This window comes from Mixophyes fleayi, chromosome 2 (genome assembly GCF_038048845.1).
Source record: "Mixophyes fleayi isolate aMixFle1 chromosome 2, aMixFle1.hap1, whole genome shotgun sequence".
NCBI lineage: Eukaryota > Metazoa > Chordata > Amphibia > Anura > Limnodynastidae > Mixophyes > Mixophyes fleayi.
In genome coordinates this window covers 297,224,361-297,238,921 of record NC_134403.1, presented here as the reverse complement: position 1 = coordinate 297,238,921, position 14,561 = coordinate 297,224,361, and the positions used below count along the sequence as shown (strand labels likewise).

The window sequence follows — 14,561 nt, the reverse complement described above, 5'->3', positions numbered from 1 at the left end:
ATAATTTGATTAAAAAACAATGTTGTCACATCTCTTTAGATAATTATAAATATTAATTATTTTGAAATGTATCAAATCATGTTGCAAAGATCGCTTCCGAATCTTTATACTGTTTTACTATATGCCAATATTTACAGTATTACTTTCTAGTAGTGAGTGATTTCATTTATTTAAAATATTGAAAAGTTTTGCTGTATTTACTGATAAAACACTAAATAAAAGACACTGACAAAAGGTTTGAAACATGAGCAGTTGCCATGTTATGGACAATGTATGTAATCTTAATTGTACATTTTGTTGGGTGGAAATGTTGATTGTACAGTATGGACATGTTCTCAGATTCTTGACAACAATGAGTAGGTTGTCAGCCTCCTTAGCAATTTTGTGGCAAAGGAATAAAGTGGACATCAGTATTTAGTAATTCTAGATAACATATGAAGCTTTCTCTGTCATTTCACTTAGATATCTGCATAAAGATAACTATTTTTTTTCTTCTTCTTCAGTTCCCAGCTGTAGATGACCGTGACTGCGGAGTACAGAGGCTGGTAAACATCTTCAGGTCATGCCCTACCTGGCCCACACAGCAAATCTTCAACTTGCAGGATTTGTGTTTGCTACAGTGGGCTGGGTTTTATGTTCCATTACCACAGGACTTGTACAATGGAGAGTGTGGCATGTGGATAACTCCACCATTATTACTTCTGGCATAGCTTGGATAGGTATCTGGCGAACTTGCTTCTTCAGTGATGTCTTGGTGTCTCCAAAGTTAGAAACCATGTACTGTCAAGAATTCAGTGTGACGGACTCCTTCGTACCACGGGAAATATTTGTGGCACAAGGCCTCATGTTAGTGGCCATGATCCTTGGGGCAATGGGGAAAACTGCTTGCGCCTTTGGACTAAAGAACATTTATCAGGGGTCAAGCCATGTATCCATCATCCATTATTGGTTTACAGCAGGTGGAACTTTAAACCTTCTCTCCAGTATTTCCATTCTTATTTCTGTGGCCTGGAATATGCACTCAGTTGTCAGCAATTTCAGTATATCCTTCCCAAGTACATTCAACATGCCGTCAATTCCTCAGAAGCAGGAGGTTGGAGATGCAATTTCCCTGGGGATTGTCTCTGCTATTTTACTTTTCATGAGTGGGATCTTTCTCCTTTGCTACAAGTTACCTCCATTCCTTGACCACAAAACACATATACGTTTGGAGGAATCTGTATTTTGTGAGAGCCAAAGTGTGAACTCAAAGGTTGTGGAAAAGTCTGGCACTTTTGTTTCACTGAAAATTTCTGCAAATCCAACATTAAACTGTGATGGGATTACGAATGAGGCCTTTGTCTGGGAGATAGAGGAGAAGTTATAAGTGTATACCTAATCTTGTACATCTCACATTCTGCTTGCTGCAAAATAATAATGAAACCACTAGTCAACAAACAAATACAGGCAGAAATTATGTGTATTTTGCGTACAGACTAAGGGTAACTGAGGTAACAGATGGAACCTTAAACGTGAATATAGTACATTTCTTATGTAAATGTGTATTTTTTGTAATAATATAATTTATTATATGTTATATTACATTTTTTACATCAAGTACAATTTTTTTTGTCAATCTATTAAAATGGAAGTATATATGTCACAGATAGATTACCACGCATAAACACTGTTTGTTTCATTTACTTCTCAGGGATCTAGTTGTCAAAAACTAATGGTAAATGATCAAAAATATAATTTAGCTGCCATCTAATATTTATAAATTGATATTAAATGATTGTGCTACTCTATAATTTATGCTTTTTTGATTTGTCAATTCTTTCTCCTTTGAAAGTCAATAAAAGGCCTATTTATTATGTTTTGAAGCTGACATTTATTCTTATGCATATCTCTTTATGGGTTTATAATCTGGAAAAAATACCCACAGTATACATTATGTACATTATTATACTCATTTACAGACATAAAACATAATATGTAACTGTATATTCTACTTACATCCAATCACACAGTATAGCATCATAATTTCACTAACATTAAACACTAGCATTATCAGAAGAGTGATATAAAAGGTATTATAACAGGGGCGCACGCAGGATTTTTAAGGAGAACCCCCCCCCCAAAAAAAAAATATAGACAGAGCCGCTGCGCAGCACCATTTCGGCGGCACTGCACTGAATAGCAGCCGCGGCACTGTCAAAGAAACATCCGCTGTGGTATTGCACCGCCGCAGACTCTTCTTTGACAGCGCTGCGGCTGCTGTATAGTACAGAGCCGCTATGTAGGGACACTGTTGTTCGCGGAGGGGAGGGGTTTCTGGAGAACCAGAAACCCCCCTGTGTGCTCCCCTGTACAAGGGAATCCTGTTTGCCTGACCAGATTTATTGTGTCAATCTGATGGGAATTGGTCTCTGATCCTCCAGGCCCCAAATGTTATGCTGGGAGTTATATTTTAAAATGGTCAACATGACCACATTTGTTCAAACTTGGCGACAGTTCCCATATTTACATATCCAGGTTTGATAAGTGATAATACATCATCTGCCCTGCACCTCAAATCCAATAGGATAAAGTAGGTGGTTCATGTGCCATTCATTATTGTAATGAATAATGTTTTATGTCATAGTTATGCTGCCTGAGAAGATCTGGTTTCACTATCCCTACTACAGAAATTTGGGGTTGACATGGAATGCTTATTTGCAACACATCATATAAGTACGTAATAACTTTATTCCATAACAGAGTGATTACACATAAGACCATATAACATGAAAAAAATATCTCAATGCTGCATTTTGGTCAAGCAGAGAAGTTCCTTAAACATCTATAAGTTATTAAGATAAGTCTGAGTAAATCTGTTTTGGGAACTAATGAAAAACAATTGTGACAGGCTTAACACTCCCTCCCCTCCTCCTTAGAAATATTACCCCATCCTCTGTCCAAGCATCAAAAAACAGGATGGAATTAGATCATGCAATATATTATATTATTACATAACTTCGGATGGAGTCCTAAGGAAAGTGTAATTTCTAACAGGGATAGTGAAATATGGGGAGCCACCATGTAAATGTAGTTTGCTTTAAATGCAAATATCTGTAGAACCATTTATGGGGTATCTCATATCGCTGCTGGAGACCCTGAAGAGACAGAAATATCTTTTCATGTTGTGCCCTTACTGAGCTGTTTAATATTGGCAGAGCATGACTCCAAGGCTAGAGGGATAGTAAGATTTGCATACAATGTTTATAAGCCCTACAACAGTTTCTATTGAGGATATATATGGTGAGACACATTTTACACATCTCCCATCTCCCATGTAGCCATATATTCTACATATGCTGCTATATAATACTTAAATACTTCCATACCTTAATTTCTAGTAGGATGTTGTAAACCGGATAGATCCATCTTTGATCTCTTCCCTCCTCAAATTATATGAAAAGAGAGTGTATACTGTTAAAGATTGCACAATGAATAATAGCTGGTGAGTGATGCACTATATACAGTGTCTGTGGCAAGAATATATTTTTGTGATATTTATACAACCTGATGGAGTGAATGGCAATTAACAATTCAGGCACTAAATGCCTCAGGTTTCATCAGGGTAACGGACATGGTAGAAGTATACAGCGTCCTATAAGATAATCTAGAGCAATCATTTATATCTCTCATTTAGATCTGTTTGATTAACCAATAGGTCACCCTGTATATCTCAAATGATATGGACAAGGGTCATCATTATGATTTCTCTAGTTACAATTTCAAGCCACTTCCTTCTGTTTTCTCCACATTTGTTGTTCAGTGTTCAGAGACTGTGTGAATCATTGCCCCCTTCATATGGGCTTTGGTTGTATTCCATATTTAATGCCCCACCCAACGAGGACAGCAGACAGAAGGTTCTAGTGTGATGAGGGATGTAAGTATATAGTTTATTTTGAAATATAGAGATCGTCTGGCTCCCAGGTTATTGTGACCATTATTGCACTGCACCACCAAGTTACATCACCTGTGTTCCTCCACCTTCAAATAGACTTTATTTAATAAAAAAACAGCATTTCCACCCATGCCCAAGAGTAAGCCAGGGCTAGAGAAGGAGGTGTACTGCCTAACCTATGCACCTCACACTACACACAGTGACAGGGGTTACACATTTCATACGATTTAAGGGCCAGATTCAGAGTGAGACCTACTCCCATTTGTGTAGTGTATCTTTGCATTTTTTCACGCTGTATATGCTCAAAAAGTGAACGTACACAACTGTGGCTATTCAGACCTGCAACGTTTTGGTACATACAATTCCTTATACTTGAAGAGGCATGACAGGGGAGAGAAGGAGGGTTCTAATGTAGGCAACATACAGTAAGTGTTTGAGCAATTGCATACAGATTCAGACTGGGATGTAGTTGCAATTAAATTGAAAAAGCGGTTTTATTTGTGGGTGGTAAGGGGAAAGTGTAAGTAGCAGATGATAATGATGAGAACACCCGAACTAGTGAACCACTTGTAATTAGAGATTTGAGAATGATTCGCAGACACTTATTGAGATTTTAGTAGTCGCTCGGCTTTAGATTAGAATGTACAAAGAGTGTTATCGTAAAGATCTTTTTTTTTTGTATGCATGTCGGGAAGTTGTTCTTACTGTATGTTAAGATACATGGTGGACACTCTAGCATGCTGGATCAGTTGCCTAGCAACAGTGGGCAGTGTTCTCACCGTCAGGCTGCAGCAGGTTGCATCTTGATGTGCTATGTGATCATCACTACCTGTCAGATTGTGTATCCGGCATGCCTCCTGACAGCCGCTTACAGTATGTGCCCTCATATGTTTGTTATGCGGTAGTCTCCACTGCATGTCCAGTCAGTTACCAGCATTCTCCTTGCTAAGCGGCAGTAGTTATGCTAAGATCTGTATATCTGCAGGATGTCCACTGCTGCACTTCAGACTATTGCCAAACAACCACATATCAACGTCCTCATGCAGCCAGCGCCTCATCCATGCAGCTGGTGGCTAAGTAAATATCAACCAGCCTCTCTTCTGTTCTCACCCTGGCATTGCAGGTTGTGCAATTGCTATCACACTCATGCAGCTAATCACCCTGCAGTTTCTGATTTGTGCTGCTACTTTTATAAACCTCTTTCTGGCTCCATACCGATGCTGGTGATACTTCCTGCTTGTTCTAGTGTGCCTTGTATCCTGACCTGTTCTATTCTCAATGGTTGACCCAGGTTGTTTAAAAGATTCTGCTGTCTTATCCACTCCTGACTCTTGGCTTGTTAAATGGAGCTACATAAATTTCTCTACCTACCCTGACCCTCGGCTTGTTTAACAGAACTGCTGTCTTCTCAACTCCTCACCTTTGCTAGTTTAACGGATCTGCAAAAATATCTCTACCTGCCCTGACCAATGGCTTGTTTAAAGGAAATGTTGTGCTCTCCACTCCAGACCTTAGTCTTTATTTTATTTGCCTTAACCCCTGCATGTCTGATTCTCAGTTTGCAACACTATACTATCTGTCATTACCTCCTACCATGTTCTGTCCACTCCACCGATCAATTGTTAATCAACAATTACTACTACCAACCGAGCTTAAGTCCTGTGGCAACTGAGTTCTGTGGAACATGTCAAGCTTCTCGGAAAGGGGGCTGCTATAGGTGAGCATATTGAGAAGTGGTTAGTTATTCAAGTTTAAATGATGCCTCATAGCAATTGCATTTGTAACATGCAAAATAAAAGGTTTTTGTACATGATAGCAAGTTAGACGTAAGTGTCTGAGGGGTGGTTCTGTTGTGGACGTATCTGCTACTCAGTCAACACAGCGTACATAAACTTACCTGCAACTTTTCCAATCGCTACGTTACATAACGCTTGTGTTCAACTCTAAACAGGCCCTTATTGTTTAGGAAGAATGACGCCAGCGACCCAAACAGGCCACACATGTGCTTTGGAACTACATCTCCCAGTATACAGTGGGAAGGAGAAGTTTGTGTTACAAACGGCGGCAGAAATTCTGAAAGGGACTCGGAGGGACAGACATCCTGGAGAGGAGGGGAGAAGGAAGGAATGGCGAGTGTGTCCCCTCTGAACAGGGCCACAGGGGTAGCAGAAAGGAGGATCAGAGCAAGCAGGGCACCGAGAGACCCATTGTATGCCAGCCAGAGCGGAAACTTTGGGAAAGTCTGAGAGGTCTGGAGTAGAGTGGAGGAGAGTCGGGAAGAGAGAAATAAAGTGTTACTGAACGTCTGAGCAGAGAGAAGTCATTTTGGGATCCAGGGGCTGGGGGCAATATTGATAAGTAAATCATGTTCATTTCACTTTTAATGTGACTGAACTGAGTCATTCTTTATTAGTAAGGTAGGGAACAGGTGGGGAGATCTGAAGAACATTGTGTTCTGCCCTTTTGCTGGGATATAATAACAATGGTGAAGTGCAGGGACAGTCAACTTAAGGAAAGAGACTGCATATAATATGAGATAAATTGCACCAATTGCTTTGCTATCATCTGCTATATGTCAGAAACCCATATATCTGCATAGTTCGGAGCCTATTTCATTACAGTGATTACATATTCATGTCAAGGGGTGAAAGGAAGTGGCAAGAGTGTAAAGTATATCCTGTCCTTATTGTATCGAAGGAAAAGCCTGAATAAGGCACGTGTTGTTTGAGGAGAGTGATATAGGGAGGTGCTGCTTTTTGGAACATCATAGCGACATAGCGAAGAATATAAGGGACCAGGACATTGCTTTTTATTGTTGGCTGCAAAACGCTTGCTCAAACTGAGGACGAGAAGGAGAGAACCTCATGGCAGAAATTGCATAACTCTACATATCTGCCAAACTTACAAAAGTATTTCTATGTATTTCTTTGCAAAGTTAAAGCAACTGTGATAGAACTGTGTGTGCATTTCTTGTGATAGTTATCTCTGTTAGATAGACATTGTAAGGCCACGTTAGAAGGTAAAGAGGTGTCTCTTAGCTACAGTAAACAAGAGATGAGTGTGTATATTGTAGATTAAATACTAGTCAGTAGGGTTGGGTACTAAAATTGCGATACTTAGAAAGACGACAGTACTTACCTCTACAGCGTCACGACTAAAATATCATTCCCGACATCCTCAGTGGGCCAACTGTTATTAAATCTGACTTTACAGAAAATCGTGAGATGGAGTGTCCGGCGGGCAGTAATGACGTCACTGTTAAAAACCGACAGTATTGTTAGTGCTGTTAAATGGGATTGGCCCTGTAGGGGTAAGTACTGTCGGTGGTGGTAGTCGGGAAAGCGACTACCACCAAGTCAGTATTGGTCATAAGTTATATGGGACCATTTTGTTCAAACTGGAGTAATCTATTTTTGATGCAAGAATTACAAATCCCTTTAGGAGCTCATGCCTCAATAATAAATGTGCCGATTTGGCTTCTAAAGACCATCCTGGTGTGCCTGTGGCACAAAGTAGAGGGTCGAGGGTTCCTGAGTCTCCCTCTGGTGTTGATAACTCCAGGACACTACCCCACAAACAGTCTACAGTATTTAAACCAAGGTGGAGGCAAAGAGCAGTACAGAATAAAAGGTAAAGAATCAGTTTGCAGACAGGACACACAAAACCCTATCTAAGGAAAAGGGGTGTTACATACACAAGACACTGCAGGCTACTTCCAATGCCTATGCGGAATATAAATTATATTTTTTTTAAAATACATTAATTAGGATGATCTTAATGTCTACTGTACATAAAATATATTTTTACAGTTGCTCCTGATTGCAAACACATGCATACGAGACTGTCGTCACTACTGATCAGGACTTGGACCAGACCTGGAGCTGGAGCAAGAGATACAGCAGAAAAACTAATTACCTTTGAGATGCCCAAAGCTTGATTCGGAGGTGGCTGTGTGCGCCTGAGTTTAGCACGCACTTATTGTACATTGATTATGGGTGACTGTCCCTTCCCGGCCCTGTTCACTCTCAGAAATCGTGGGCTGTAATTAGTGTTAATGTGCATAGTTGTGAATGACCCGCTTTGACTTATTGTGTCCAAATCGGGAGATACGTACCTTGATGAATTAGGTCCGTAGTGTGTTCTATTTGTGGAGCAGATTACTGCTAACTGGTAGCCACAAGTTATTATTCTGATGTCAAATGTTTATAATTCTATAAATTAAATTTAAAAGAACAGAATATGTAGAATTTGAGTTCTTAGTTCACAAAGTCTTAAAATGAACATATTTTGGCATAATAATGTGAATCAATGCTGTCACATCTCTCTGCATCAATATAAATATTGAGAAAGATTGATTAATGGAATAAAGCTTGTCATTATCTTTAGTTTTAATACTTGGAAACATTAACAGTATTGCTTTCTAATTAAGAGTATTTTACTTTTATTCAAAAGAATAAATAATTAGAAACCTTTGTCATATTCACTGCTGAAATACCCATATAAATCACACTGACAAAAGGTTTGAAATGTGAACAGTTGCCATGTTATCGACAACATACCTAATCCTGTATCTGAATGTTGTAGGGTGGAAATGCTAATTGAATGCTATGGACATGTTTCCAGTTTCTTGGCAACTAAAGGTTACAGCCTACTTAGCAGTTTTGTGTGTTTGTGGTAAAGAATAACTAGACAGCAGTATTTAGCAATGCAGAGAGTAGATATCACATGAAGCTTCCTCTATCCTTTCACTCAGGTATCTGCATAAAGATAACTATTTATTTTCTTCTTCATTGGCCAGCTGTAGATGACTGTGACTGCAGAGTACAGAGGCTGGTAAACACCTTCAGGTCATGCCCTACCTGGCCCACACAGCAAATCTTCAACTTGCAGGATTTGTGTTTGCTACAGTGGGCTGGGTTTTAGGTTCCATTACCACAGGACTTGTACAATGGAGAGTGTGGCATGTGGATAACTCCACCATTATTACTTCTGGCATCGCTTGGATAGGTATCTGGCGAACTTGCTTCTTCAGTGATGTCTTGGTGTCTCCAAAACTAGAAACCATGTACTGTCAAGAATTCAGTGTGACGGACTCCTTCGTACCACGGGAAATATTTGTGGCACAAGGCCTCATGTTAGTGGCCATGATCCTTGGGGCAATGGGTAAAGCTGCTTGCGCCTTTGGTCTAAGGAACATTTATCAGGGGTCAAGCAATGTATCCATCATCCGTTATTGGTTTACAGCAGGTGGAACTTTAAACCTTCTAGCCAGTACTTCCATTCTTATTTCTGTGGCCTGGAATATGCACTCAGTTGTCAGCAATTTCAGTATATCCTTCCCAAGTACATTCAACATGCCGTCTATTCCTCAGAAGCAGGAGGTTGGAGCTGCAATTGCCCTGGGGATTGTCTCTGCTATTTTACTTTTCATGAGTGGGATCTTTCTCCTTTGCTACAAGTTACCTCAGTTCCTTGACCACAGAGTGCATCCTATAAGATCAGAGGATTCTATACTGGATGACAGCTTCAGTGTGATCTCAGGGATTACAGGAAGATCTGGAAGTTTTGTCTCACTGAAAAGTTCAACAAATCCATCATTAAATTGTGATGGGATTATGAATGAGGCCTTTATCTCAGATATAAATGAAAAGCTATTTCCTTATACTTAATGTTACACATTTCATACTTTTCTTCTAAAAAAAAATGATAATTAAACAATTAATGGTGGACAATTCCAGGTAGAAAAAAATAATTCAGGTAACAGATGGAACTTTATTGCATGTTATGCTATTTTTTGTGGGTTCTACCATGTTGTTTATATCAAGTACAGGTTTTCATGCCTACTTACATAAATGTGAGATATTTTGTATATGATACAGATACGTTTCCACACATGAACATGCATGTTTATGAATAAACTATTTGAAGCATTTATTTCTCAGGGATTTAGTTTTCGAAGACTGATAGACTCACTTGATAATTTATCAAAAATATAATTGCCTTATTTGTCAAGCAGTGATGATATTATTATTGTTACTGTGTGTTAATGATGGCATGGACAGTATACAGAGACACATGTCAATATGATGAATAAAAAGATCACACATTACATTACATGATTTGAATTTAAAAACGTTGTAAATCCAGCCTTGGAATATTAATATTTTATAAAGTCCAGATATTGTCGGTTATAAATCCTTTATACACCAAGAATTTGTAAAACTGAGTCCTATTTATTCAAGGCACAGAACTCCAAGCTGACTAATTAACAAGCTTATCATTACAGTAATTAATAGATTATTGCCTAATAAATACTGTTTACATCACTATATTCTGATTTCAAATAATAGTATCATTTAGCTTTTTAAAGGATATAATTAATATGGATTTAAGGTCTCTTGGGTAATAACCATTATAATAATAATAATAATTATAGCAAGCAGCAAACAGATGCATTTAACATAAATATCTTATTAAAAGTTACTGTAAGAAAATAAATAAGCAGAGTAGAGGTCATTAACTAAGCTGGAAATGGTCAGCTCTGTGGAGCAAATGTAGCTTTGGACCTGTTGTGCGTCTATATATTGACAAGTGCACCTAGATTTCCGCCATGGCGCATAGGGTTGCAGAGCAAGATGGCTGCATTTGTACAAGAGTGGAAGGGTGGATTTGGGTGGGGTGGAGTGGAGTGGAGAGAAGGCACTCCTCTATCTGCAGAGCAAGATAATAGCATTTAGATATAGGGGTGGAGAAGGTGTATTATCAGCTGTATTCCTTGCCCTGCATTCCTATTCCCTACATCCGCAACCAGCCCCAGTGCTAGACAACTCATGCGGTTTACTCTATAACCGGAAGCATGGGGTCTCCCTACTATTGTGAAATTCAACCCCACAGTGCCCCCTCCCCCCCAATCAGGGAGGCAAACAGTCCTGTGATGAAAAGCTGTCGGGCTCTTCTCTGCCCCACCGGGCTCAGGGGTAATTATCAAGATCAGGTCTCTGGATTGGCAACTTTGCAAATTAGAAATAACATAAGAAACAATATTTTACCATGGTTCTGGTTTTATTTATTGCTGAATTATTCATGTGGTGGGACAAAAAGCATCTCGTCCCATTTCTGTCAGCAGGTGTCACACCCCCAAAAAGCCTGGCAACCACTAGACTGTAGCAATATGAACGTGTGCTGGCTTTAAGAAGGTTCTATGCTTCACCAAACACAAGTCCTTAGTTCAAATTATGCTTTATGTGTACTACATGTATTTGTTAATGTTATAATCCATAAGGATGTCTCACAATTTATACTGTAATGGTGAATTCTTCACACTGGATTTAAAACCCACACTGAGTGCAAATGTATCTATAACAACAATTGTGTGAGGAAGGGGGTGCAATTAAAACAAAATAACATTTTGGCTTGAATTCGTCTTAAAAAGAAAGGGTGTCGGGCACATTGGTGTTTACAATTTAAAATATATTTCAAAAGATACTTTAAAATACAAAGATTATAACGTTAGAGGTTCAGTGCTCTTGTCCAAATTTCACCTTTTTTTTTTAATAGAAAAAGAGGAATAAGGTAAATGATAAAAATAAACTCTACACATTTCAATGTATGGGTATCCCCCCGGCAGTACATGGTACTCACCTGTGCGTCAGTGTGGACATACTTAAAACACTATTGGTGAATGCAGGACAGCTAGCAACTGTCCACTGTATGCTAGCTATTCAGAGCATATTTGCTGTTTGAGGCAGCAACTGAAATAGTGCATTGCCAGTTAATAAACAGACTACCATAGATACCTGTATATCTGTATATACACTATCAGTGATAAGTATTAGCACTAAAACCATTATTAGATTAACCAACAAGGTAGAGGCAAGAAAATTACCATTTTTTAAAGTAAACCCAACAATTTACTTCCCCCCAAAACTTGCTGTGGAGTAAGCTGCCTTCGTTTGACTCATTACAGTCACTCCTCTGTCAGTTAGGTAAACTTGCACCCATATATTATATTACATAGCATTGTTGCTAAGTGTATTATACACATATTTTTCTATTGTGTTTAGCACTGTATGTTCTTACTGTTTAAAATGTGATCCTGCACTTTGGTTTGTATCTTTAACTTGTATCTAAGCACCAGACAGTCATAAAAGTGTTAGTCGAAAAACTGCATTCACTCATAGTGCTGTAGAGTAGAGCAATTCAAACAAATCCAAGCAATAAAAAATATCAAATGTTAAACTTTATATATGATACTATGTATACATTCTGTCTTCATACACATCAACAATGTATCTATTTGTTCTCAACTATTGTTCCTTTAGGAACACATTTGCATTGTATGCCACTAGTGTGGGTACTCTCTGGCATGTATGTATCTTCAGCTGAATAGGAAATTCCTCTGCCTGCTTACAGACTTTTAATAGAGAAAACATGTGAGCAAACTATGTGTATAAAGAGTCTTATTGTTTTTAGCATTTTTATTGTAAATTATTAAACACATGTGGGAAATTAGAAATCCATTCTTCATGACATTATATAGCTTATGTGCCTCTAAAGACAATATAGACAAAGCTGCAATTACTTAGATCCTATAATTTGCTGAAAACACATAAAAAAAAAACCTGGAATCATAAAAGATCTACAAAACAATCTATGTTGAAATGTCATTCCTTACACAGAAAATAATACTTTTATGCTAACATTTCATGGTATTACTATAAATGTAAGAATAGTAATTGGCTGCTTAAGGCAATTTGACTTCAGGTCCTTGAGTAGCATGGAATTGTGAAAAGATAAATAAACTTCCACCCAGTAACAGAAAAAATCCGCCCACCCAGCCGGTATACATGGCATCCCCAAATTCCCATCGGGGAATGCCTTTAGGGATATTGTCATCCCAGAATTTAAGCAGTGTATCATAAGCAAAGTAGGACACAGAGAAGAAAGTCAGGGCACCCGCCACTGCAAAGAGGACTCCTCCGAGAACAGCTAGCATCTTTCTGACACATCTTTCTGTGTTGTTAAGACACTTCACACAGGTCAGTGCTGGTGTGGAGGCCGTAAATCCCAAGGCTCCGATGAACACCGACAGGCTCACAAGGACACGACCCATTTGGATTTGAAGCGGAAGATGGAAGAGGGAAGCTTGGTATTCTTCACATATCGTTAAACCCACATCTTGAACAATACATGTTTTCCACAAACCAAGCAGGTAATTTTCAGTGACGAGGAGGCCTGATGAGAAAGTCAACCAATGAGGGATGAATAAGGCCACCAGGCAGCACACATAACCAATTAGTGAGAGGAACATGCCTGCCAGTTCAGAGAAGCAGAGCACTGCCTCCATTTTTAACTCTTGGTCAATTTATTCTCAATTCCCCCTGTTTATACTTCAGAAGAAGGAGCCTTAAGCAGAAGACAGCTTTCTTACAGAGACCAAGCTTTCAAATACCAGTCAGTAGGCAGCTTTGAATAAATCAATGCTTTTTAGTTTGCTTGTGAGAGACTATTGTTCTTTATAAATCCATTCTAATTATAGGTCAGTAGTTTATTTAAAAAAAAAAAAGTAGCCAATGAAAATGTGTTGTATTCTTCTGGAAAAAAAAGATCATAGGACCAAATTAAATGATCTTCCCACTTGGTTTAAAAGAGAAAGGAACAATCCGAGACTTGAGAATGTTTTTGAAGAATAATCCTTTATGTACTGGATGTCAGATTTCACTACAATAGGCATTATGTGCAGTCAGATTACAAGCAGATCAGCATGAACAGTTTGTACCACTCAGAAACTTGGAATCAAAGGCGCGATCAGAACATTGCACAAAAGATGTGTATTTAAAAAACATAACTAAATTTATTAACATTTAAATTCAATCCTTCCTGCACATGGTAATTTTAATTTAAAAATAATCACAAAGGCTTTAAATGCTGTAAAAAAAAGTCTATTTACACATGTATAATATTTTGATTAAAAAAGTAGTAATTAAGTAACATCTTCATACACCGTGATGCAATTTATTTATTTACCTTGATTATTTATTGTATTCATGAATATATAGTGCACAATAGTGGTGTGTTCTCATTACACTGGTACTAGATTAATATTTTATATAGGTTGTAACCGGGTTTGTGGAACAGGTGCCATCTCCTGGGATAGATGCTAGTGTACAGCAGCAGAGAAGTCACACAACTCCATGGTTTTTGGTACAACTGGCCTCAGCCAGTTTTATTAAGCAGAAAAGTAAAGAAAAGTTATATCAATTATAACAAGGCAGAGCTATACCATGCTGCTGGAGAAGTCAACTCCTTCCTCACATGTTGCAGACCTTTTCATTGTTTCAGTGAGCATGTACTGGTTCCAATCTCCATCCTGTCCTACACTGTTCTCTGAATGACTGTCAGCCATATGTGCTTATATAATACATATATATGTATGTTATATATTATGTATTTATGTTTATGTTTTTATTTTGAGCCTCATGCCCAGCATAAAAACTTCATGTTCACCACAGTCTACTATAATCATCCTTTTGCTAACAATAGCAATCTTATGACCAAAGTTGTGCCTACTACATTTTTGTCCTGTGTCCACAACAATTTCATTGTGCTTAATATCCACCACAGTACTCAC

The 14,561-nt window shown here is 38.4% G+C and overlaps 3 protein-coding genes across 3 annotated transcripts; 2 read left to right on the top strand and 1 right to left on the bottom strand.

The window, feature by feature from the left end:
* Positions 1-433: 433 nt before the first annotated feature.
* Positions 434-1,507, top strand: LOC142140429 (claudin-34-like). Its single transcript, XM_075198182.1, has one exon. The coding sequence runs from the start codon at positions 563-565 to the stop codon at positions 1,364-1,366; it is 804 nt and encodes a 267-aa protein (XP_075054283.1). The 5' UTR covers positions 434-562; the 3' UTR covers positions 1,367-1,507.
* Positions 1,508-8,781: 7,274 nt separating this feature from the next.
* On the top strand, positions 8,782-9,600 carry CLDN34 (claudin 34). Its single transcript, XM_075197817.1, has one exon. It carries the CDS (start codon positions 8,782-8,784, stop codon positions 9,598-9,600), a length of 819 nt encoding a protein of 272 aa, XP_075053918.1.
* Positions 9,601-12,591: 2,991 nt separating this feature from the next.
* On the bottom strand, positions 12,592-13,381 carry LOC142140428 (claudin-22-like). Its single transcript, XM_075198181.1, has one exon. It carries the CDS (start codon positions 13,275-13,277, stop codon positions 12,675-12,677), a length of 603 nt encoding a protein of 200 aa, XP_075054282.1. The 5' UTR covers positions 13,278-13,381; the 3' UTR covers positions 12,592-12,674.
* Positions 13,382-14,561: the final 1,180 nt, after the last annotated feature.

What these genes read in the sequence shown, in the direction of transcription:
- LOC142140429 (XM_075198182.1), top strand. Translation starts at nt 563, where the DNA reads ATGCCCTACCTGGCCCACACAGCAAATCTTCAACTTGCAGGATTTGTG.
- CLDN34 (XM_075197817.1), top strand. Translation starts at nt 8,782, where the DNA reads ATGCCCTACCTGGCCCACACAGCAAATCTTCAACTTGCAGGATTTGTG.
- LOC142140428 (XM_075198181.1), bottom strand. Translation starts at nt 13,277, where the DNA reads ATGGAGGCAGTGCTCTGCTTCTCTGAACTGGCAGGCATGTTCCTCTCA.